The sequence below is a fragment of the Dasypus novemcinctus genome, chromosome 16 (genome assembly GCF_030445035.2).
Source record: "Dasypus novemcinctus isolate mDasNov1 chromosome 16, mDasNov1.1.hap2, whole genome shotgun sequence".
Taxonomy (NCBI): Eukaryota; Metazoa; Chordata; class Mammalia; order Cingulata; family Dasypodidae; genus Dasypus; species Dasypus novemcinctus.
In genome coordinates this window covers 37,348,160-37,371,123 of record NC_080688.1, presented here as the reverse complement: position 1 = coordinate 37,371,123, position 22,964 = coordinate 37,348,160, and the positions used below count along the sequence as shown (strand labels likewise).

General features: G+C 34.7%; 1 protein-coding gene and 1 long non-coding RNA gene across 7 annotated transcripts in view; one reads left to right on the top strand and one right to left on the bottom strand.

Moving 5' to 3' along the window:
* Positions 1-22,964, bottom strand: part of MIB1 (MIB E3 ubiquitin protein ligase 1) — a 151,121-nt gene that overhangs the window by 34,249 nt on the left and 93,908 nt on the right. The window contains exon 12 of the mRNA XM_004465108.5: positions 15,062-15,213. Coding sequence (XP_004465165.1) covers positions 15,062-15,213 — 152 coding nt within the window. The remainder of the gene's footprint in view (positions 1-15,061; positions 15,214-22,964) is intronic.
* Positions 3,087-22,748, top strand: LOC105746750 (uncharacterized). 6 transcript variants are annotated; one of them, XR_009180941.2, is made up of 4 exons: positions 3,104-3,517; positions 3,937-4,068; positions 5,174-5,405; positions 22,647-22,748. It is a non-coding gene; the product is annotated as an uncharacterized lncRNA (long non-coding RNA). The 6 variants fall into 6 exon arrangements; XR_001119018.4 differs by lacking the exon at positions 22,647-22,748 and adding an exon at positions 5,534-12,730 and having other exon boundaries at positions 3,105-3,517; XR_001119019.4 differs by lacking the exon at positions 22,647-22,748 and adding an exon at positions 9,673-12,730 and having other exon boundaries at positions 3,109-3,517.

The window sequence follows — 22,964 nt, the reverse complement described above, 5'->3', positions numbered from 1 at the left end:
TTCACCCCCACGTCAATAAGAGCAGCTCTGGGAGGCCCCTCTCCTTTCTTTCCATGGGACAGGGCAGGCAATGTTAAGAACCAGACACAACAGAGCCGTGAAGTCTAGTAGTAGGGTGTTCCCTGTAGCACCTTAGGGAAATTAAGAGGAGACTGTTAGGCAGCTAGCTCTAGGGTTTACAGACTGGCTATAATAAGGGTGTTACTAGCTCAATAAACCAATAATTTCATTATGCCAACAGACTCTCATCTGCAGAGCATAGTATTTGAGATTTGGAGATATTTTTCCTAATGCTCAAAGACTGTTCTATATTTCTCAATCTGGTTGCTTTTCCAAGAGGTTAAGGACATGGATAGTTTAGAGATAAGATCTTACTACCAGTTAAGCAGGCATTTATGAACACTGCCAAAGCAGCATTAAGTTCCGGAACAACTAATAGTGGTGCTTAGCATAATCCCTGGCACATGGTAATACTCAAACGTTTGCTGAATGATGAACAAATGCAATCTAAGAAGTAGAAGAGACAAGCAGCTGTCTACATTGGTATGTAATAATCAAATAGCACTGGATCAACTTTTAGAGCATGCCATACTTTGCAATCTTTCTTCAGAGACTGGCAACATTTTTCTAAACAGAAACCATAGTAGCTAAACTGTGGAGGCCTTGCAAATTATTTTACTACTCTGTATAAAAGATATTATTCCCAAGGTATTACTCGGGGTCAAGGGTATTAGAATAGTGCCATAATACATATTAGATGTTCAATAAATGCTTGATAAATTAATAAACAATTCTTAAAAGCAGTTCAGTCCAGAATCCAAAAAGGAGCTTATTAATAAGAAAGGTGAACAAGTTTCTAGGGCATATTAAAAGCTGGTTACTACACAAGTGGAAGACATTCTGGTTAACACACCTCTATCTGAATAGATGCAGACAAAAAGCATAGAAAGGTATACACTGAAACGTTACCTGTGATCATCACTTAAAGATATAAATATGAATGGTTTTATTTTTTCACCCACCCATAATTTCTTTACAGTGAACAGATATTTTTAGGTTTTTTCCCTTATAATTCTTGGCCACAAACACTTTTTTGACATATTATAATCAAAAGGATCATTTATATAATTAAATTCGTTAACTAGGAATTTGGTAATTTAATAGTTCAGAGAGTAAAGAGACGCAAGGACAATACAGGACACAGAATATAGCTGTACAGGTGAGTACTTTATTATTCTCAAACAAAGGACAACTAAAAGTATCTCTTAAATTAAAAATTGGTTTTATTTCTCCTTTCTATGCTGTCAGTTAGACAGCCCTTCTTACTTATCTTTATATCCTCTTTGTGTGCCTAATATAGGGAGATCAAAGTTCAGCTGAAGAGAATGTATGAAGGAGCAAATGATCAAATGAACAATTAATTGTCTTTCTGAATATAGTGAGGCAAAGATATTAAAAACATATTATATTTTTGGTGTATGGTTGCATTCCCAGGACTGGTAATGCCTTAATTCATTTCATTATTTCAAATTGGAGCAGTAGCAGCACAGTGGTTAAGAACTCCAAGGTCTGAAGCCAAACTGTCTAGGTTCAAATACTGACTTTGGCAAACTAAATGGCTAGTGACATGAGCAGGTTATGCAACATTTTTATGCCTCAGTTTCCTCATTTGTAAAATGTGAGAATAATAAATCCTACCCCATAAGATTGTTAAGAAAATTAAATGAGTTAATACTCATAAAAGGCTTAGAATAGTGCCTGGCACAGAATACATTACATAAGTGTTTGCTAAAAAAAATAAACGAACAAACAAATACATTCACTGCTAAAAAAAGACGAACAAAAATTAACGTATTTTTTAATTGAAACGTCTTATCTTCTCACACTGTGTGTAAAAGTTTTGCAATATCTAGGAAACCTGGCTCTTTAAAACGGCTAAGTATCTTCAGAAGCATTCCTTATGTCACTATTTTAAAATAGCCATCCAAAATCATAAAACTGCTAAGATATTAAATGCTGAAGGAAAAAAAAAGTCAAGGACAAACTTTCCCTGTAGAAAAATGAGCTTAGAAAACTGATAATTTCTTAATTTAATCAATACTTAAGAGAAAATATTTGAATTAAGAACAAAGATAGCTGGTTTCTCAGGGCATTTCCTAGGTTTGTGAGGTCTTAAACTATAGTTTGTTGGATTTTATTTTTTTTCGCCTTGGCTAAAAATGAATTTTAATATTAGCAATTATTGTAAATATACTACTAAGACTTAAAGCAAAAATATTTTTCCTTTGAGGTACACACTGTGTAGGTTTTAACGACTATTTCAGCCTGTGGTAATGTGTGAAATGATCATACCAACATGCTATTTCAGGAAATTAAAGAACAATAGAAATGTAAAACGGGAAAAAAATCAATTTACATTTTAAAATAAAATAGAAATAAAATTCCTTTTAATGCTCTAAATGAATAATTTCAAGATAAAAGCACACAATTATTCAAAAGCTTTACCCTGTTTTTCACCTAAAAGCAATGCAAAAAATTGACTAAATTTGTCACTGTATTAAAAGTTTTAAGCAGCATTTCCAAAATTTCAGGTACACACTAGTCTTCCCTAATAAACTCTCTCCACCACCTTCAATATATAGGTTCTATTTACTATCTCTACAGAGTTTTCACTGAAATATTATTCATTGAATTTAAAAAGTATGTACAGCAACAACTAGCTCTAAAGAGAACCCTACAAAATCCCCTTAGGCCTTCAGCTATGTGACGTTACCATCAGTCATATTTTTTACCAATAAAAAATCAGGTTATAAAATATTTTGGCAGCACAGGGATTTTACTTGTTCCACATCTTTCTAAAGACTGCCTTGCTACTAGCCAGTGCAAATTTTTTTCTCTTTCCTTTTTTGCTCTGCAGTGCTTCTAAGTATAGTGACAGCCGCATCAGGCTTTCCTGGTATCAGCGCAAGCTCAGTGAAAATCTGGGAAATGTAAGTGGAAACATGAGAGACCGCTTTATTTGGCAGTGCTTTAAAAAAAAAAAAAGAAAGAAAGGGCAGGACAAATGGCAAAGCAGTGTTTGGACCGCAGGATGAACAATCAATAGGCAGAAAGCAAGATAGAGGCTTCCTCAGCCTTTGGATCGACAATCGACAGCTGAGAGACTATTTTTTGCTATGGTTGACTAAATATGGTCAGGGAAGAGAGAGGCACAAGTGAGCCTGTTTGCCTGGGAGTGCATGTTTCAAATGCTTAGCTGCCTATAAAGCTGTAACAGTTTAGCCTGTGGCCACTGAGGGAAGAATATAAGTTAGCCTCTGTAGTGACCATGTGGAAGTTCTGACCTCGCTTGCAGACTTGACCTCTGGATATGAAAAGGTAGCTTCAAAGCAGATCTACCATTTAATCCTGGAAACCAAAAAAAACAAAACAAAACAAACAAACAAACAAAAAAAACCTCAAAGCAAGAAAGATGCAGAATATTTCCTGAGAAGTAAGAAGAACCCAATATATTCTGGTGGGCAAAGGAAAACAGGGTGAATTTTACAGTAACTTGGGGTGGGGTGGTGGAATGAGGTGTGCTTTTTTTATTTTTGGGTCTCTTTTAGTAGATAAAAATAACTTTATTTTTATATGCAACTTTTTTGTGCAACTCTCTCCCCTCTTCTAAAGTATTTCGTCTGAGAAATCAGCTAGGTTCATTTTCTGGCCGTATAGCAACCTTCCTTGGTTGCTTTGTATAGCAGGTACAAAGTATTCCTATCTGATATGGCATTCCAGATGAAATGACCAATGCTGACTCCATTTTATTGTAGGTTTTCAGGGGGTAGGGGAGGGAGAGGAAAAGTAGGCTTATTTGTTTTTGTTTGTTTGCTTGCTTGCTTTTCAAATTTATCTTAAAAGGTCAGGGTTTTGTGTTCACTGATACTTCTCCAGCTTATGAAAAGAAGTGCTGAATCAGCGAATAGAGTGAAGGAACAATCAAGATGAGATGGCTGCTGCTGATGTGACTCTGTAGGTCACTACTTCTCTTCCAACTGCAAATGCTGCATGATACTAAGTTTTCAGGTAACAGAGCTCCACAAGACCTGTACTTAAAAGGATACTTAGGATTTCTGCATGCTTACTTATTACTGACTTGATATATGTTTTATTGTTATATTAAATTTTATCTGACCATAGCCTAATTTTCATAATTCAAGTAGAGAGGAGATATAGTGTAAAAAGGAATGTTGTTGAAATATCATGGCAGATAACTTGATCTCAAAATTGTACAAATCATTTATTGTCATTTATATTAATCTTTATCGTTTCAGATTAAATGATGATTTTGCCATCCCTAGTAAATCATATCCTGCTTCAAAAGCATTCTATCTTTTAAAAACTATTAACTATTAGTTTCAAGGTTTAATCAACCAAGAAACATGGCAATCATATTTTTTAAATGTTTATTATTAACTGGTCATAGAAATAAATCAGAATGTGCATGGTGTAATTCTAATGCTGCATTGCTGAAACTGCTGTAGTACTGGCTACCTATTGCTCCATTCCGATTTGCTCTCTATGAGCTGCACTAGCTTTTTATCACAGGCTGCAGAAATTCTATTTTCCCTTTTTTTTTTTGGTCTTCCTTTCCCAATCTGAAAACTCCTTGAGGGCTTGTAAATTAACCTTTTAATGCCATAACAGTAAAAGTTTATCCACCAACTATAATCTCTTCTCATTCTAAATGAGCAAGTTACAACCCAGGTGCTCAAAGGCTAAATAAAACCTTTCAGTTTTTTTAAGGGAGACTTTGAGAAAAGTTGCTTGTTCTACTCATTATCCTTTATAATAAAAATATCAAAGAATCAAAAGAATTAAACTCGCCAAAAATCAGATATTTATACATCTATTTGACCCACACAGAAGCAAAATCCAAGTAATTAATAAAGATAAAGGAACAACAAAGAAGTTTTCAAGTAATCATGAGTTCTTATCTGTGACCTTAAAATTGAACAAAATATTTATCATCTTTAAAAAATCAGTCTACTCACAAAAGAACTGTTTTTTTCTTGATCCTTTCAACTTTAAGATCAATAACAGAAAAAGTACTAATTGTTTAACTGGTGAAGTTACGGGCATGATACTTAGTTTAAGAAAAAATTTTTCATTTGTTACTTTCTACTTTTAGAATCTGTAAGTAAACTACAAAATAAGAAGAAATTTGCTCTGAAGACTGAAGAAACACTAGACTGACCTTACCAATTTCTGAAATACACTCTGTAAAACTTACTGATGCTAAGAATCTCTTGCAAAAGAACCAAACCAGAACAAGGTTCAACAACAGAGAATTGGCCAAATGGTTAAAAATGTCTATGCCCATCACGTACAAGGAACCATGAAAGGCAAATGACTTTCTTCAGGTAAATTTGTTATAAAGTTTTTAGTCTTTGATAAATTATTCTCTGCAAATAATCTACCATTGTTCTATATCCATATGCTGAATGTTTTATTAACAAATGGGAAAATAAAACATTTCATGTTTTTACAGCTAACAGCTTAGTGATACCTACTCAGAGTACATACTTCTTTATGTACCCATATGAACATATAATGCTATGGAATGTAAAGAAGTATGTATTTTTGGTAGGCAATAAACCACCAAGAGGGAATAAAATTGCAGCTAAAAGAAGTGCTTGCTTGTTTCTACTTGAATGACCTTCATATGGTAAATTAACCTAATATCAAACAGATTGACCTTTTGCAATACTAACACCATAAAAATGTTCCTACTTCTTATAGAAACAATACTCACATGACAAGTATTTCACTACAATAGAGAAAAAACTAGTATTAGCACAAAAGAATGAGGGTACACGGACCTATTTTCTCACTCAACAATTTGATCTTAAGTATATTACATTAGTAGGGCTGATTTATTAAGAAAAATAAGATTTAGAAAAGCTGACTTCACATTTCAACAGCTATTTTTATTCCACATTTTGAAAAATGTATAATCTATAATATCAGAAGGCTTCCTAAGGCATACTTTTTTTGTTTTGGGCTTTCTTTTCTGACAGAGTCATAATTCTAAAAAACTGTCTTTTAAGTAAAATTCTACTACTCAAAAAATGGCCTTCTCAAGATTATCAGAATCTTAACCCAATCTTCACTTTAAATGCTAAATTGACATATATGATTTAAATATGAAAAAGAACAAATTTCTGGGCCACAGCTATAAGTCAACAGGGTATATTGGTAACAGACTGCCAAACATTCAAAAGAAGTTAACTTATTATTTACATTGTCTTTGAATTTGCCTTCTCCAAAGGTGGCACATAAAATTAATATTTTAGTCAGGAAATAAATTTATACAGATAAGACTAATCATCTTTTACTGATACTATGCAGTTTATAACTATCATAAACATGATAAACCCACTGTTTATACATGCTGGATATATCAAAATATTTTGAAAGAATAATAAATAATAAAACTTTTAACAACAATTTATAAGTAGTACCTTTTTTAAGCTATCAAGAAACATGAATTATAAAAAAATAATATATATTTTACTAATATTTACATATTCTAATCATCCTTACTAAAATATTATTTCAACTGGAATATTTAGACATGTATTAAAGCCAAGTATTAATATTTGAATATTTTTATTGTCAGAAGTTATATGGAGATGTTCAAACCAAGTTTATGGTTAATTTTCTCTTTGTTTAATAAGACAAGTACATAGTTAATAGTCAAAAGATAATTTTTATTTTATTAGGTTATTTAGAATGAGAGAATGACTCTATTACATATGGTAGCATGTAAGTTATTGAATGTTCACTGGAAATAATAAAAAGCACATGATTTTTTAAATTCTACATTTTTCAAAGAAAGTTCAAAGCTCAACTTACAAAAGCATAGTCCTTCTGATGGTCCATTAAATAGAATGGCCATGTCTCATGTTGTTTTGCTTACCCTGACATGTCCTAAATATTAAAAACTGAAAATACATCACCTCAAAAAATAGAGATACCCTCATAATACAACTCAGAATGCTAGGCTACTCATATTTTATAATGAACAACTGTGTTAGTTATTTTATAGGTATAAAAGTTTTTAATAATTCTTTTAAAACATCCCACCAACTAAGAATCTCTGCTATAAAATTAAGAGTATGTAATACTTAGAAAATAAAATGACAAGACACTCATTTTAAAAAGTAAAATTATATACTGAGATTCTGGTGCTTACTTACGAGTTTAACTTAACATATCTAAAAGTTTTTTCAATCACTCTAAAATGTCACATCCATCACTTAGATCAGCTGTTCATTTTTAACTGAGTACATATTAAACTCTGGGCATCTGCTGACACTGGTGTAACTCAAACATTTCAACTGTCTCCCTGACAGGGATAACAGATGCTGACATTATCAAATGCTGTACTATTTTTTTTCCCATGGCCTCTTCTTGCCCCGATATGGCCAGTTTATGAAACTGAACTGCCATCCAAAAGCACACTTGAGCAGCTGGATCTGCTAAACAGCTCCCATATAACTAGTAAAAATAGAAGCCAATTTTATTGCTATCTTCAGAACCTAAGGCCAAGCAATTTAACACCTGTTTCATTTCTATTAGAATAAGTGATGGAAAGAATTGCAGTTATATTATTTCACCAGCAGCATAATACTTACCAACAAACAGGTGCAGAAAATATTTAACGTAGGAACTGCTTGCATACTGCATGAATTGGTGTTGACCTTCTTCCAGTTTAGTTCAAAAGAGTAACTTTATTCTCTATATTTCACTGAGAGCACTTACCATATAGGCAAACTATAATTTATCAAGCTTTTAGTTTATGCAAATATGTTTCAGAAGACATCCTTTCCCCCTTATTGAAACCACATTACAACAAAATGTTATTAGGCTGAAGTTCAAATATTAACTCACATGGTGGATTTTAACACTCAAATCCAGGGACTATAGCTGACCACTAGAAGCCAACATATTATTAAGTTGTTAATGAGAAGGAACTAGGCAATATACACTGGAAATGAGAGAGAATTTATTTAGTCAAGGAAAAAGACTTTTAAAAGAGTTAAATTACTAACCTATGATTAGTAACACTACATAAGCAAAACCAAAGAAAAATAAGTTGGCATTCCTGGTAGTTCCTTTCAACACAAGTCTAAGCAATACACTGAATACACGTATGATCTATTTATAGACCAAAGGGCAGAGTGCTTCCTCAAGGCCACTCATGTTCCTTCACCCCCTGCCAGCAAGTTGCTTTTGGTCCTCAACTATAATACTAAAAAAGAAAGCAGAGGCGGAAGAAAAGTGTGACTAACAGTACTATTCCCTAACCTAGAACTTAACTACTCAATGTGGCTTACTGACTAGGGATAAATAGAAAACACTACTCTGAAACAAATCATGACCCATTCCTTTAAAAGCTGTTAGTTTTGAAACAGGTTAGTGTATACATTTAGGAATTAAGCAAAGGCATTGAAAACAAAGAACAGACACATAATTCCTTAATGCATTAACGAAGTATTAAAAGGAAAGGACTTCTGCATTAAGTGTAGGAAAAAGTAGGAAAAGTGCCTTCAAAATAGAACATTTTACATTTAGTGACTGAAAACACTGATATGAGAATTTCTAACACTTGTAAAAGGTCCATAAGCATAATTTTAAGAAGAAAATGTCTTTAACTCTCTTGGATCCCATTAGCAGCACTGCAATGCTTTGCTAAAGCTGGTAAAATGGAACCAAATCGCCTCTTCAATGGATTTGGTCCCCTTCAACCAGCTGTAGCTATGCATTGATTACTACAGGACAGCCAATGTTTTAAATTATGAATATCAATCACATGTCAACTAATTTCAACTTATTTAAATTATTCTATCGTTAAAAAAACTTGTTACTGTAAAGTCTACTTACAAAGAGCTATAGTGTTAAAGATGTGTATAAAAAGCATTGTGAAAAATGTGTAGATTATAAGGATTTCAAATAAAATAAGTTTACCTATTTATGGTCTCTTGGTATTAAATTTCTTATCCTCAGGAAAAAAAATGATAATTAAATGTAGACTATGCATCATAATAAGAAAAATAAACTTCCTTCAAAGAGGAAAAATCTGGGAAGGTAAATCCACCTAAAACGATAATAGGAACACCACACAGTGTGGTTCAAATGAACGCGTGGGTATTTTAAAGAAAAAGAGAACATTATATAAGACAATATGTTACACATGTTCAGTCACTGCCTTCAACAGGATTAACCTTAAAATTTTACCACAATTTACCTGAATACTAGAAGGTAAGATGAAAAAAGTAGAGAGACTTAAATAAAAAAATATCTAGTTCTTCTGACCCTGAACCAGAAGTTTTAAATCTCAAAAAAGAAAATGCTAAGCATCATGATTTTTTGTGTATGTATTTCACCTCTCTCTTTCCTCAGTTGTACAATGATTTCATCTAACAATAACATTCTGTGACTACCTTTCTTTTTTCTGTCTCTGTCCTTCACCAAAAAATATACGTAAGTCTCTCTCACTCTTGCTGTCTCTTGCCCTCTCAATGGACAGAAATCACTGAAAGAAGGGGGAATTCCAAGTGACCAACACCTATATAATTTTATTAGTTGCAGTAAATCTATAGATAATTGAATGTTCTTTAACAGGCAAAAATATCAGCAATTGAAGAAGTTTACTAAAGACAAGCAGTTCTGAAAAGACCCAGGTGTTCCCACAACTCTCACCTCCTGATCACATCTCTATTTCAAAGAGAAAATCATCTGCTAAGAGAATGTGGGCAAAGGGAGAAAGATGCAAATAAATCTCATCACTCAAGTTAACAGACATTCTTGCTCCCATTATTCTTGTTCTTAATATTAATTACATTTCAGACAGTCATATTAAATATATATTCAAATTACAAGGTACACAGTACTTCAGAGTGGATGACTGAACACGTTAAAGAAAATAGACATCCTGTAAGTATACTACCATTTCATAGACTTGCAATCATTTTTTTATATATATAGCACTCAACATGTTCAAAGCTATAAGGAAAGAAAAGGCATTAGACACCAAGACATGGTACGGATTATCAATTCTAATATAGTCTTGCATTGGTCACAGATTCAGTAAGATTTTGTATGTGCCTTTTGGGAATAAATAAATAAATAAGAAGTGCCTGTGAAATTATCTTAGCACTAACTTGAAAACACACCAAGCACAGCACATCATATAGTTCACTTATTTTTTTTTTTCATATTTAATTTATATCAAAGAAAAAAGTTAAATAATTATATAAAGTAACTTATAATTTATACACCAAGTACAACACATCATGTAGTTCACTCATATTTTACTATTACTTTCCGTAATTTATATTAAAGAAAAAAGGTAAATAACTATATTAAGTAACTTATAATTTTAAGTATCTGCAATATACCTATCAACTGTTTTTGCCAGTGCTGCAAAAAATACTAATATATTTTCATGCCTATGAGGGAGCTCTACAAACTTAAAAGCAACAAAAAATGTAGCATCCTCATAAAAAGTAAGTAATATACTGATTAATGGTGGTCCAAATACATTTAGTTTTCACTTTTAACTGAAGAAATAATTTCTTCTCTTTATTTTAAATCTGAAATTTTACTTGTATACTAAAAGATAACACAGTTAAACTCTAGAGGAAAATATTAGAATACACATCAGTATTGTTGTCAGATAAGATTTCATAAAAAGAAAAAATCAACCTACTATATTAAGATACATTGTAACTGCTATTCTAAAGTGTTCCAAATCATATAAAGCATGACCACCCAATTATAAAATGTTCCAAACTTTAAAAGGAATGATCAAGGTATGCAGAGAGAAAACTTACATTATACTCTTCTATCTTCTACAATTGTAAAAGAAAAGAAATGGCTTTATAATTCGTTTTCTCTTAATGTCTTTATTTTGGTTACTATCATTGTTATTATTATTGTATAATAAGGAAACATGCAGATTACCTTTCGAATAAGAAATTTATATTGATCAGAAGCTTTGAAATCTTTATTTTAAATATATAGGACATGAGGCTGAAAAGGGTAGTCTAGGGATGTAAATGTCAATTGAAAGAAAGCTAAAGAATAATCTAGGAACTGAATAACACAGTGAACCCAGAGGTGGATGAGAATTGTGGTTAAAAGTACAAATGCAACAATGTCCTTCTGTTAACTAGAACAGATATATGTCACTATTGCTGGGTGATGGGAATGTGGGGAAGCATGGGAAAAATAAAATTGATATAACCTATGGACTATAGTTAACAGCAATACTGTAATGTTCTTGCATCAATGCCAAAGATGTACTGTTAATAATAGTGGGTATGGAAAAAATATGCCAAATGTATGCTATGGACCATAGTTAGTGGTAATAGTCTGATGATATTAACTCATAATATGTAACAAATGATCCACAACAGTTTGGTGTGCTGATGAAGGGGTGTTGTATGGGAATTCTACTCATGTACATGATTGTTTTCTTAAGTTCACAACTTCTATAATAAAAATATATTCTAAAAATATATATATTTAATATATAGGACATGTAAACTTATTTTTGAAGGCCAAGAAAATGCCTTCTTACTAAAAAAAAAAAGTGCATCTAATAATTACTAACTCTACTGTGCTAGTGACTTATTGAAAAATTGTTATTGCTAAGTAAAAAGAAAACTAGGAAATACCATGGTACTTAATTCTACATATGCACATGCACAAGCAAATTTTGGAAATCTTGCACTATTACTAATGAAAATAAATGGAAGTAATTATAAGGAGAGATTTTTGCTAGCATTGGATTATACTCATAATGATGTGAATAAGTTACTATAGAAACAAATATACACATTTAATAAAAGGAAAACTCAAAATAATTAAGAATTACACTAAAGTGTAATTAATTGCAATAAAAATGAACCATACATGAAATTCAACACTTAACAAAAGAAAAAGGATCACTGCAACACAAAACAAAGTTCACAAAGAACAAATTAAAATGTTACAACTCAAGATAAGTCACTTAACTTAATGACTTACGAGAGTCATTAAGTTAAAGAAATTATAAAATGTTTATAATGAAGGGGAAATTTCAGCACATTTAATCATATTTAATATTTTATCCACAAACAGTAAATTCATCAGGTATGAGAAATAATACTGTGATTTATCTAGTTTTCCAAAATAAATGTAAAGTCAAAGACTTTCTTTCATTCTGAGTAAACTAAACATAGATTCTTCTGTCTTTTGACTGATCAATAGAGAATAGAAAAGCCAACATTAAAAATAAGGAAGGTGACATTAGGGGGGAAAAAAAAAAAAAAGCCCAGCTTGGAATTACAATTGATATATAAGAAGTATCCTCTTCAATCTCCAATTAAAATCATATTCTTTATCTAGCAATCTACAGCCATAAAATTTTCCAAGGAAGTAGGAATAAAGAAGCTCTGTAGCTTTAACCAAAGCACCACTTTGTTGTAGAATGAAGGCTTTTTTTTTTTCCTCCTTATGTTACCTGTTACCAGTTACCTGGTTGGAGAAATCACTGTCATAAATCTTTAAAGGAAACCCCAAAATTTATGCAAGCACTGAGGAAACAGAAAAAGTAAATTCCACGCCCCCTTGTAAAAGCTTAGTATTATAGATTATACTATGCATACTTCCAATAAAAATGAAATAATTCAAAATATTTTGACAGTTTCCATTTTCTACATATTTCAATTTTCAGAAGTTAGCGTAAACTTTTTGATTTAATATTGTAATCTAGATTCCCTCAATAAAATCCCCTTTGATCACACTAGTCTGACGTTATGGCTTTGTTTGAACTCCTAACATGGTTTCTCTACAGAATTTATTTTGCAGTTAATCATACAATACCTTGTGATATATAACAGTCCTAATTGTTGAATTAAAATTAGCTTTTATTGAGTACATATATTCAAGACACTGTGGGAGATATACAGATGAACATGAGAGTTTATAATTTTAACAGGAAGAAACAGAAATGCACATACTAAAAGGTAGCACAAAGGAGATTACATATACAACAAAATAAGAACTCAAAACAAGGAAGTATACAGGCAAATAGAAAGTAATTCCAATGATGAACTCCAGGAAGCTGTGGAAGAAAGATGGCTAAGATAAAAAGGGGAGCTAGGACATACCAGTAAAAGAAAATGCTTAAATAAATGAAGGAAGAGAGTTGAGGCATATTTTAGGAAAGGAGAATAATAGCTGAAGGGCAAGATGGGCAGCAGGATTTTAATTAGTGGGAAACAATGTTCAAAAACAGGTGAGGACACACCAGAACTGGGTCTGAATTCCAAGGCATATAGATTTTATTCCATGTACAACAGGAAGTAACTGAAGATTTAGAATCAAGAGAAAGGAGCCATTAGATCTTGCTTTTAAAATGACAATTTTGGTAATTATATCAAAGTTGGATCTGGGATACGACTGAAAGAAGAGACAACAATTAGAAAGATATTATAATAATATAGGTAAAAGGGAAGAGAAAGAATGGAAAGACAGGTAGAATAAACAGAATTTTAGAACTGGAAGTTGAAAATTAGTGTTAGAACAGTCACAGATAAAGACTGAGCTAAGCAATGCAGCAGCAAGGGGAGCAATGTACTGATGTATTCTTAATTAAATCATCTACTGTTCATGTGCCTTCAGTCTTGTCTCACTTGTGGACTATAATACAAAATAAGTAGTAAGAGTGGTTAAGAGCTTAGGTTCTGAAGTCAGATAGAACTTGTTCACGGGTCCCAGCTGCACTAGTAATCAGTGAGACAATCTTGGTTAGGTAAACTAATCTCTTTATAAGCCTCAAATTCTTACCTATAAAATAGGATGTTAATACCAGCCTCAAAAAGTTTTTATAAGGATTAAATGAGATAATACACATAAAGCACTTAGTAAGGGTCTAGCATCTTCATCATCTCCTGTTTGAAGGATAGGGAACATATAATACTATTTTGGATCTGTCATAATTTCAAAGTGTGTAGTGTTCAAGTATTTGGAGCTTTTAAAAAAGAAATCCAGACAGGAATTAAAATATAGCCATTAGTTTCATCCAACGTTATACATACATTGTTATGGTACCAGCAAGCAATAGCAAAAAAATGCTTTCCTTTTCTGTGCTCACCCTCTAGTGGTGATCCTAAGAAGCTTTAAAAAAATGGCAAAAAATTGAAGGAAACATATAATATAAAAATGTAATAATGACTCAAAGAATGAGAGTTGAGGATAGACCTAATTATCAAAATAAGCTCCAAAATCAACATTTCCCTAAGCCAAGATATGTAGGTATATGACTCAACTATTAACAGAAGACAACAAATGTAGAACTTCCCAAAATGCTTCTCAAGGTAAAGTTGTTCTAAAAATGCGTCCATGGAAATCTCTAGGGTAAACAAAATCAAACACTTTCCATTTCTGAGGGACTTCTCAGATCCTTTATGAATAATGTGATATTCTAAAAGCAGTCTTTCTCAAACTTTAACCAGGAAACATTTTCTATATTATTACCATAATAACAGCTGGGGAACATTTACATTGGAAATTTATATAACTAACTGAATTATTAATAAGGAATTAGGTAGCTTAACAGTTATTTAGCCACAGATTTAAAAAAATAATTACCATGCAAATGGATAACATGGGTTTAGAGAACACCCTGAAAATGATCTTGAAGAAATATAAATCGCAAAATGAAATGGATAGTAATTAAAGGCTTAGATATAATCCAATATACCTGATATTTTATGTCCACATTTTAGTAAGTATTTATAAAGTCATTTCAGAGTACCCATATTAGTTTAACAACCAAAAAATCATCAAATGTAACTAATCTACTAAATGAAGACATAAATTCAACACACCTTTAAAGTGATTTAAAATACAAAAATTAACTGAAATAATTTCCTCAGAAGTGCCAGAGAGAACCAGAAATAAACAAACATATATATACGTATTTTAAATTTTTATGTAAAATAGTAAAAGGAGATATCTTTACCTGGGATTTCCTCTCAGTGCAGCATGGTGCAGAGCATTAAATCCATTATTGTTAGTGATAGTAACATCTGCTCCAGCTTCCAGAAGAACTGCCAGGATATCATCTCGTTTCTTACTTATTGCATCATGAAGAGGGGTATCACCTTCAGAATCCTTTAAGTGTAAAGAGACTCATTAATTTTTTTAAATTCAGTCATCACATGTAATAGTAATACCTCACTGAACTGTTAAAAAAAGAAAAAGAGTCATATCCAATAACCATCAATAACTCATCATGCACTGTGTTGTTATAAAAATGCAGGAAAGAAACATTAGCCATTTTATAGTAAATAAAATAACATTCAATCCAGATGAGAAATATAATAAAAAAAACTGTTTACTACTATTCTCAAAGCAAAGGAAAATTAAAATACTAAGTATTCAAATATAATTCTGCTAGTAACAAAATTTAATGGGAAAGGACTACAAAGAGGATACTATGAACAACTGCACACCAAAGAATGAGATAAACTAGATGAAATGGACAAATTCTTAGAAATACACAAACTACCCGTACTGACTCAAGAAGAAATAGAAGATCTCAATGAACCAATTACTAGTAAAGAGATTGAATCAGTCATCAATAACCTGAGCTGCAGGGTGCCTAAGAGTTACCTCCCGAGAGCCTCCATGTTGCTCAAATGTGGCCACTCTCTAAGACAAACTCAGCATGTAAATGCATTACCTTCCCCCCAGCATAGGACATGACTCCCAGAGATGAGCCTCCCTGGTGCTGAGGGAATTACTACCAAGCACCAGCTGATGGTGTAACTAGAAAAAGACCTTGAATAAATGGGTCAACTCAGACCAGCAGAATGTCTCAGCCTACATGTAATATCAGGTGTTAAAAACCACTTTTTTGGGAAAACGGACTTTGGCCCAGTGGTTAGGGCGTCCGTCTACCATATGGGAGGTCCGCGGTTCAAACCCCGGGCCTCCTTGACCCGTGTGGAGCTGGCCATGCGCAGCGCTGATGCGCGCAAGGAGTGCCGTGCCACGCAAGGGTGTCCCCCGCGTGGGGGAGCCCCACGCGCAAGGAGTGCGCCCGTGAGGAGAGCCGCCCAGCGTGAAAAGAAAGAGCAGCCTGCCCAGGAATGGCGCCGCCCACACTTCCCGTGCTGCTGACGACAACAGAAGCGGACAAAGAAACGAGACGCAGCAAAAAGACACCAAGAACAGACAACCAGGGGAGGGGGGGAAATTAAATAAATAAATAAATCTTTAAAAACAAAAAAACCGCTTTTTTACCTTGAATAAAAGGGGGAAATGGAAATGACAAATGCATTTATTTGGCTATGAGTCTCCAAAAAAGAGTCAGGAGGTCATCAGAGGGGTCACGCTTACGCATGCCTCAGCAGGGCCCCAGAGACAGCCAAAGCAGATACAACCCCAGGTACTAGTTCTCCTGAGGGCTGCAGAGATCCACAGGTTCTGTGGTCATGACAGATGGCTCTGGAGTTTAGTGCCATGTCAGCTGGCCCTACTTTGGAGTTTGTGTTTCTGAGTGTGATGGAGTTGGACTCAGATGTGACCTTTCTACACATGCCTCTTCTGTCACTTTTACTGGACGTGTGGTTGGCGCTGGGATTGGTGTATACTCAGGAGACCTGAATCTCTGGACTGTCCATGTGACAGCCAGGCCCTGAACCTCAGCAGACTTGCAACTCCTACCCTCTGGTTTATTGGACTTACCCCAGCCAGCTAACAGGGAGATGAAGAAGGTCAACCACCACACCAGGGAGCCAAGAGTGCCTACAACTGCAAGCAAGAGAAATGCATCTATCATCCATGTGGAATCTAAGCCCCTCTCGATTTAGAGATGGAGTGGACATAACCATGCAAGGGTCCACAGGATGGAGGAATAGAGTATGGATTAGAGTGGACTTACTGATATTCTACTATGGAACTATTGTGATTAGTAATGGAAGAAATTGTAGCATTGATGTGGCGAAAGTGGCCACGGTAGCTGCTGAGGGTAGGGAGAGGGAAGAAGAGATATGATGTGGGGGCATTTTCAGGACTTGGAGCTGTTCTGGGTGGTACTGCAGGGACAGATGCTGGACATTGTATGTCCTGCCATGGCCCACTGGGTGGACTGGGAGAGAGTGTAAACTACAACGTAAATCATTATCCATGTGGTGTAACAGTGCTCCAAAATGTATTCACCAAATGCAAAGAATGTGCCACGATGGTGAAAGAGGTTGTTGATGTGGGAGGAGTGGAGTAAGAGGGGTGAAGGGTATATAGGGATCTCTTATATTTTTTGAATGTAACATTTAAAAAAAAAATAGGGGAAACGGACTTTGGCCCAGTGGTTAGGGCGTCCGTCTACCATATGGGAGGTCCGCGGTTCAAACCCCGGGCCTCCTTGACCCGTGTGGAGCTGGCCATGCGCAGCGCTGATGCACGCAAGGAGTGCCGTGACACACAAGGGTGTCCCCCGCGTGGGGGAGCCCCACGCGCAAGGAGTGCGCCCGTGAGAAAAGCCGCCCAGCGTGAAAAGAAAGAGCAGCCTGCCCAGGAATGGCGCCGCCCACACTTCCCATGCCGCTAACGACAACAGAAGTGGACAAAGAAACAAGACGCAGCGAATAGACACCAAGAACAGACAACTGGGGGGGGGGGGGGGGGGAATTAAATAAATAAATAAATCTTTAAAAAAAATAAAAAAATTTAAAAAATTAAAAAAAATAGAAGAAACAAGAAAAAAAAAACCTCCCAAGAAAGAAAAGCCTAGAACCAGATGGTTTCACAAGGGAATTTTACCAAACATTCCAAGGAGACTTAACTCCAATTCTGCTCAAACTCTTCCAAAAAACTGAAGAGGAGGGAACACTCCCTAATTCATTCTATTAGGCCAATATCACCCTTATACCAAAGCCAGAAAAAGATACCAGAAGAAAATTACAGACCAATATCTCCTATGAATATGAATGCAACAATCCTCAACAAAATACTAGCAAATTGAATCCAACGCCACATTAAAAGAATTACGCACTATAATCAAATGGGAATTATCCCTGGTATGCAAAAGTGGTTCAAATAAGAAAATCAATCCATGTAATATACCACATTAACAGAAAGAAGGGGGGAAAAAACCCACATGATCATCTCAATTGCAGAAAGAAAGAAATGACATGATCCTACATACAGAAAATCCTAAAAAATCCACACAAAAAAAAAGCTCCTGGAGCTAAAAAATGAATTCAGCAAAGCGATGGGATATAAAATTAACACTGAAAAATCAATCGTTTTTCTAAACACAAACAATCAACAATTAGAAGAAGAAGAAATCAAGAAAAAAATCGTATTTACAATGGCAACAAAAAGAATAAATCTAGGACTAAATTTAAACAAGGATGTAAAGGACTTGTACACAGAAAACTACAAAACATTACTAAAAGAAAGTCAAGAAAATCTAAATAAATGGAAAGACAATCTGTGTTCACAGATTAGAAGACTAAATACTGTTAAGATCCAATCCTTCCCAAAGCAATTTATAGATTCAATGCAGTCCCAAACAAAATTCCAACAAGCTTCTTTGCAGAAATGGAAAAGGCAGTCATCACATTTATATAGAAGGGTAAGGGACCCCAAATAGCCAAAGTCATCTTGAAAGAGAAGAAGTTGGAGGAATCACACTTCCCAATCTTAAAACTTAGTACAGGGAAGCAGATGTGGCTCAACCAATTGATTTGGCTCCTGTCTACCATATGAGCCCTGGGTTTGCTTCCCAGGGCCTCCTTGTGAAGGCAAGCAGGCCCCGCCCACAAAGAGCAGATGCAGCAAGATGATGGAACAAAGGGAGACAAGCAGACATGGAAGAACGTGCAGTAAATGGACACAGAGAGCAGACGGCAAGCAAGCGGCAAGGGGAGGGGATAAATAAATAAAACAAATCTTTAAAAAAAACTTACTACAAAGCTACAGTCATCAACACAGTATGGTACTAGCACAAGGACAGACATCTAGAACAACGAAATCTAATTGAGAGTTCAAAATCAAGCCTCATATTTATGGCCAACTGATTTTTTTTTAAAGGAGGTATTGGGGATTGAACTCGGGAACTCATACATGTGAAGCAAGTGCTTAACTGCTCAGCTACACCTACTCCTCTAGCCAACTGATTTATTATATTTTTTAAATTTCTATCTTTTTTTTTTTAGAATTTATTTTTAATTATCTTTTTTAAAAGTTAATAGATCACATAAAACATTACATTAGAAAACATAAGCAGTTCCCACATACCCCACTCCCAGCCCCCCACCCCCATCAATTTTTTTATTGTATTTTTTGAAGATACATAGATAATAAAAACTGTTATATTAAAAAATATGAGGTTCCCCTATACGCCCCCCACCCCACTCCTCCCATATCAACAACTTCCTTCATCACTGTGGCACATCCATTGCATTTGGTGAATACATTTTAAGAGCACTGCTGCACTGCATAGATTATAGTTTACACTGTAGTTTACACTCTCCCCCAGTATATTCAGTGGGCTATGGCAGGATATATAATGTCCAGCATCTGCCCCTGTCATTTGGGACAACTCCAAGTCAAAAAAAATGTCCCCACATCACATCTCTTCTTCCCTCTCTCTGCTCTCAGCAACGACCTTGATCAACTGATTTTTGACAAGGGGGCAAAGACCACTCAATTGGGAAAGAATTATCTCTTCAACAAACAGTCCTGGGGAAACTGGATCTCCATTTGCCAAAAGAAAAAGAAAAAAAAAAGGACTCCCGATGGATGCAGGATGACCGAATACCTGAAAGTAACTTGTTTCTCTCCCTGTTGCTAGGATACAAAGAAAAGAATTGTATGTAAATCAGAAGGTAATGAAATGCAACCCTCTCTTTAGGCCAGATTCTGCTTTTGGTGGTCAAGAATATTCTGTTGAAGCAATGAAGTATGAAAACCAGCTTCAACCAGTTGGCCGGACCTGTGGACCAGCCCCTTGCTGTCCTCACTTCAACCTGCTTAATTAACATAGTAAAATTCCCACCCAGGGGTGGAGTTATCCGCCCCTTTCTTGATCATGCAATGTATGTGCAAGCATGATTTCCTGAACATGCTAATCATACAATTATATAACCAGCTATGTGTGTTCAACCATATGTATAAAAACTAATGCATAATCAAAGCAAATGCTAAGTAGTAACTTGGATATTTAAGCAAGAGTGAAACTGCAGCACAGGGAGTCAGGTCTGAGTCACTCTGGACTGGCCTTGGCTCCTTACCTCTGCAGACATAATAAATGTGAGTTTGCCTAATTCTCGTGTTGAAGTTTTCTTCATGCCATCTCTGGTTATCCATAAAAGCCTTGCTTTGAGGCCTAACACTCCTACCTCACATCTTATATAAAAATTACCTCAAATAGATCAAAGACCTAAATATAAGAACCATGACTATAAAACTCCTAGAAGAAAACATAGGGAAGCTTCTTCAGGACCTTTTGTTAGGCAATGGCTTCTTAGACTTTATACCCAAAGCACAAGCAACAAAAGGAAAATAGATAAATGGGATCTCATCAAAATTTAAAACTTCTGTATATCAAATGGCTATCATGAAAGTAAAGTGACAACCTACACAATGGGAGAAAAGATTTAGAAACCAAATATCTGATAAAGGTTTAATACCCAGAATTATAAAGAAAGCCTTCAACATAACAAAACAAAATGACAAACAACCCATTTTTTAAAATGGGCAAAAGACTCGAAAACCTCTCTCTCCAAAGATACACAAATAGCCAGAAAGCACATGAAAAAATGCTCAACATCATTAGCCATCAGTGAAATGCAAATCAAAACCACAATGAGATATCATTTCATACCCATTAGAACGGCTGCTATAAAAAATTAAAAATAAGTTAAAAATGTAAAGTGTTGGAGACGATGCAGAGAAATAGGAATACTCATTCATTGCTGGTGGCAATGTAAAATGGTATAGCCACTGTGGAAGGCAGTCTGGTTGTTCCTCAGAAAATTAAGTATAGAATTACCATATGACCTGGCATCCCACTACTAGGTATAAACCTCAAGAACTCCATGCAGGCACTCAAACAGATATTTGCACACCAATGTTCATAGCAGCATTATTCATAATTGCCAAGGAACATAAGCAATGCTAGTGTCTATCGACAGATAAATGGATAAACAAAATGTGGGATATATTCAATGTAATATTATTTAGCCATAAAAAGGAATGCAGTTTGATACATGTGACAACATGAACGAACCTTGAAGATATCATGTTGCACGAAATAAGCCAGGCACAAAAGGACAAATATTGTATGATTGCACTGATATGAAATAATTAGAATAAACAAACTCAGAGAGTCAGGATCTAGAATACAGATTACCAGGAGACAGGGTAGGGATAAGGAATGGGAAGTTAAGGCTTAAAATATACAGGGCTCCATTTGGAATGATGGAAATGTTGCGGTAATAAATGGTAGTGATGGTAGCACAATATTGTGAACAGCACTGAAATATATACCTGAATGTGGGTAAAAGGGGAAATGCTATTGTATATATGGTAACAGAACAAAATTTTTAAAAAGCCATGGAACTGCACTTGTACAGTGACCCCTAAATTAAACCACTGACTATAATTAATAGTATGATTATAAAAATGTGTTTTCATCAGTTGCAACATATGTCCTACACCAGTGCAAGGTGTTAATAATAGGGCAGTATATGGGAATCTTGTATTTTATGTATAATTGTTCTGTAACCCCACAACTTCTCTACTAAAAAAATTTCAAAAAATAATAAATAATGGGGTGAAAATGATGTCAACAACAACAAAAGTCAATGAGTTAAATGGTCTGATAAACCATATTCCTATTATTTTTTATGATACCCAGAAAATCCATACCCAATCCACACCAGTCTCTGGTCCCATAACTATAAATTAAGTCAGTGGTTCTCAACTTTGGCTGCAAATTTCCATCACCTGGGGAGTTCCGAAAAATTCTGATGCCCAGGCTGCTCTCCTGACCAACTGATCCAGAATCTGTGGGAAAGGAGGTGATGAGTCCTAGACACCAGTAGTCCTTCAAAGCTTTCCCAGATGACTACATTGTACAGACACGAGAACTACTAATCTAAATGTTTTCAAAGGGCAGGAAAGTATCTAGTTAGCACAAAGTGAAAACAAATATGAAAGAAAATTTAGCAGTCTCAGTTTACCTTTTTTTCAAGCTGAATATTCTTTTTCATTAATCTAGTAATTTAGCAAAACTGCTATTCATTATCAATCATCCAAGTCAACCAGTAATTTAGACTGCATTTATTTCATAGGTTCACATGTGCTAGTCTCAGTAAAGTCACATATCCTACTTTATTGCATACACCACAGCCCACAAGCAAAATGCAGCCTCCCCCTGTTTTTTTTTGTTTGTTTGTTTGTTTAGGTACCAGGGATGGAGATCGAAACTGGGATCTCATATGTGGGAAGCTAGTACTCAACCAATGAGCCACGTCAGCTTCCCTGAGTTGGTTTTTTCATGTTTTACTTGTTGTTCATTTCTGTTTTTTCAGGAGGCACCAGGAACCAAACCCAGGACCTCCCATGTGGGAGGCAGGAGCTCAACCACTTGAGCCACATTCACTCCCCCACCTGCTTTTGTAAATAAAATTTTATTGGAACGCAGTCACACTCATTTATTTACGTATCATCCATGGCTGCTTTCACACTATCACAGCAAAGTTAGATAGCTGTGATAAAGACTACAAGGTCCATAAAGTCTAAAATATGTATTATCTGGCATTTTCCATATGAGAAAAAGTTTTATATTCGCCCACCCATTTAAGAAATCCCTAACCCAAAATCAATACAACCATCCACCTTCTATCCTC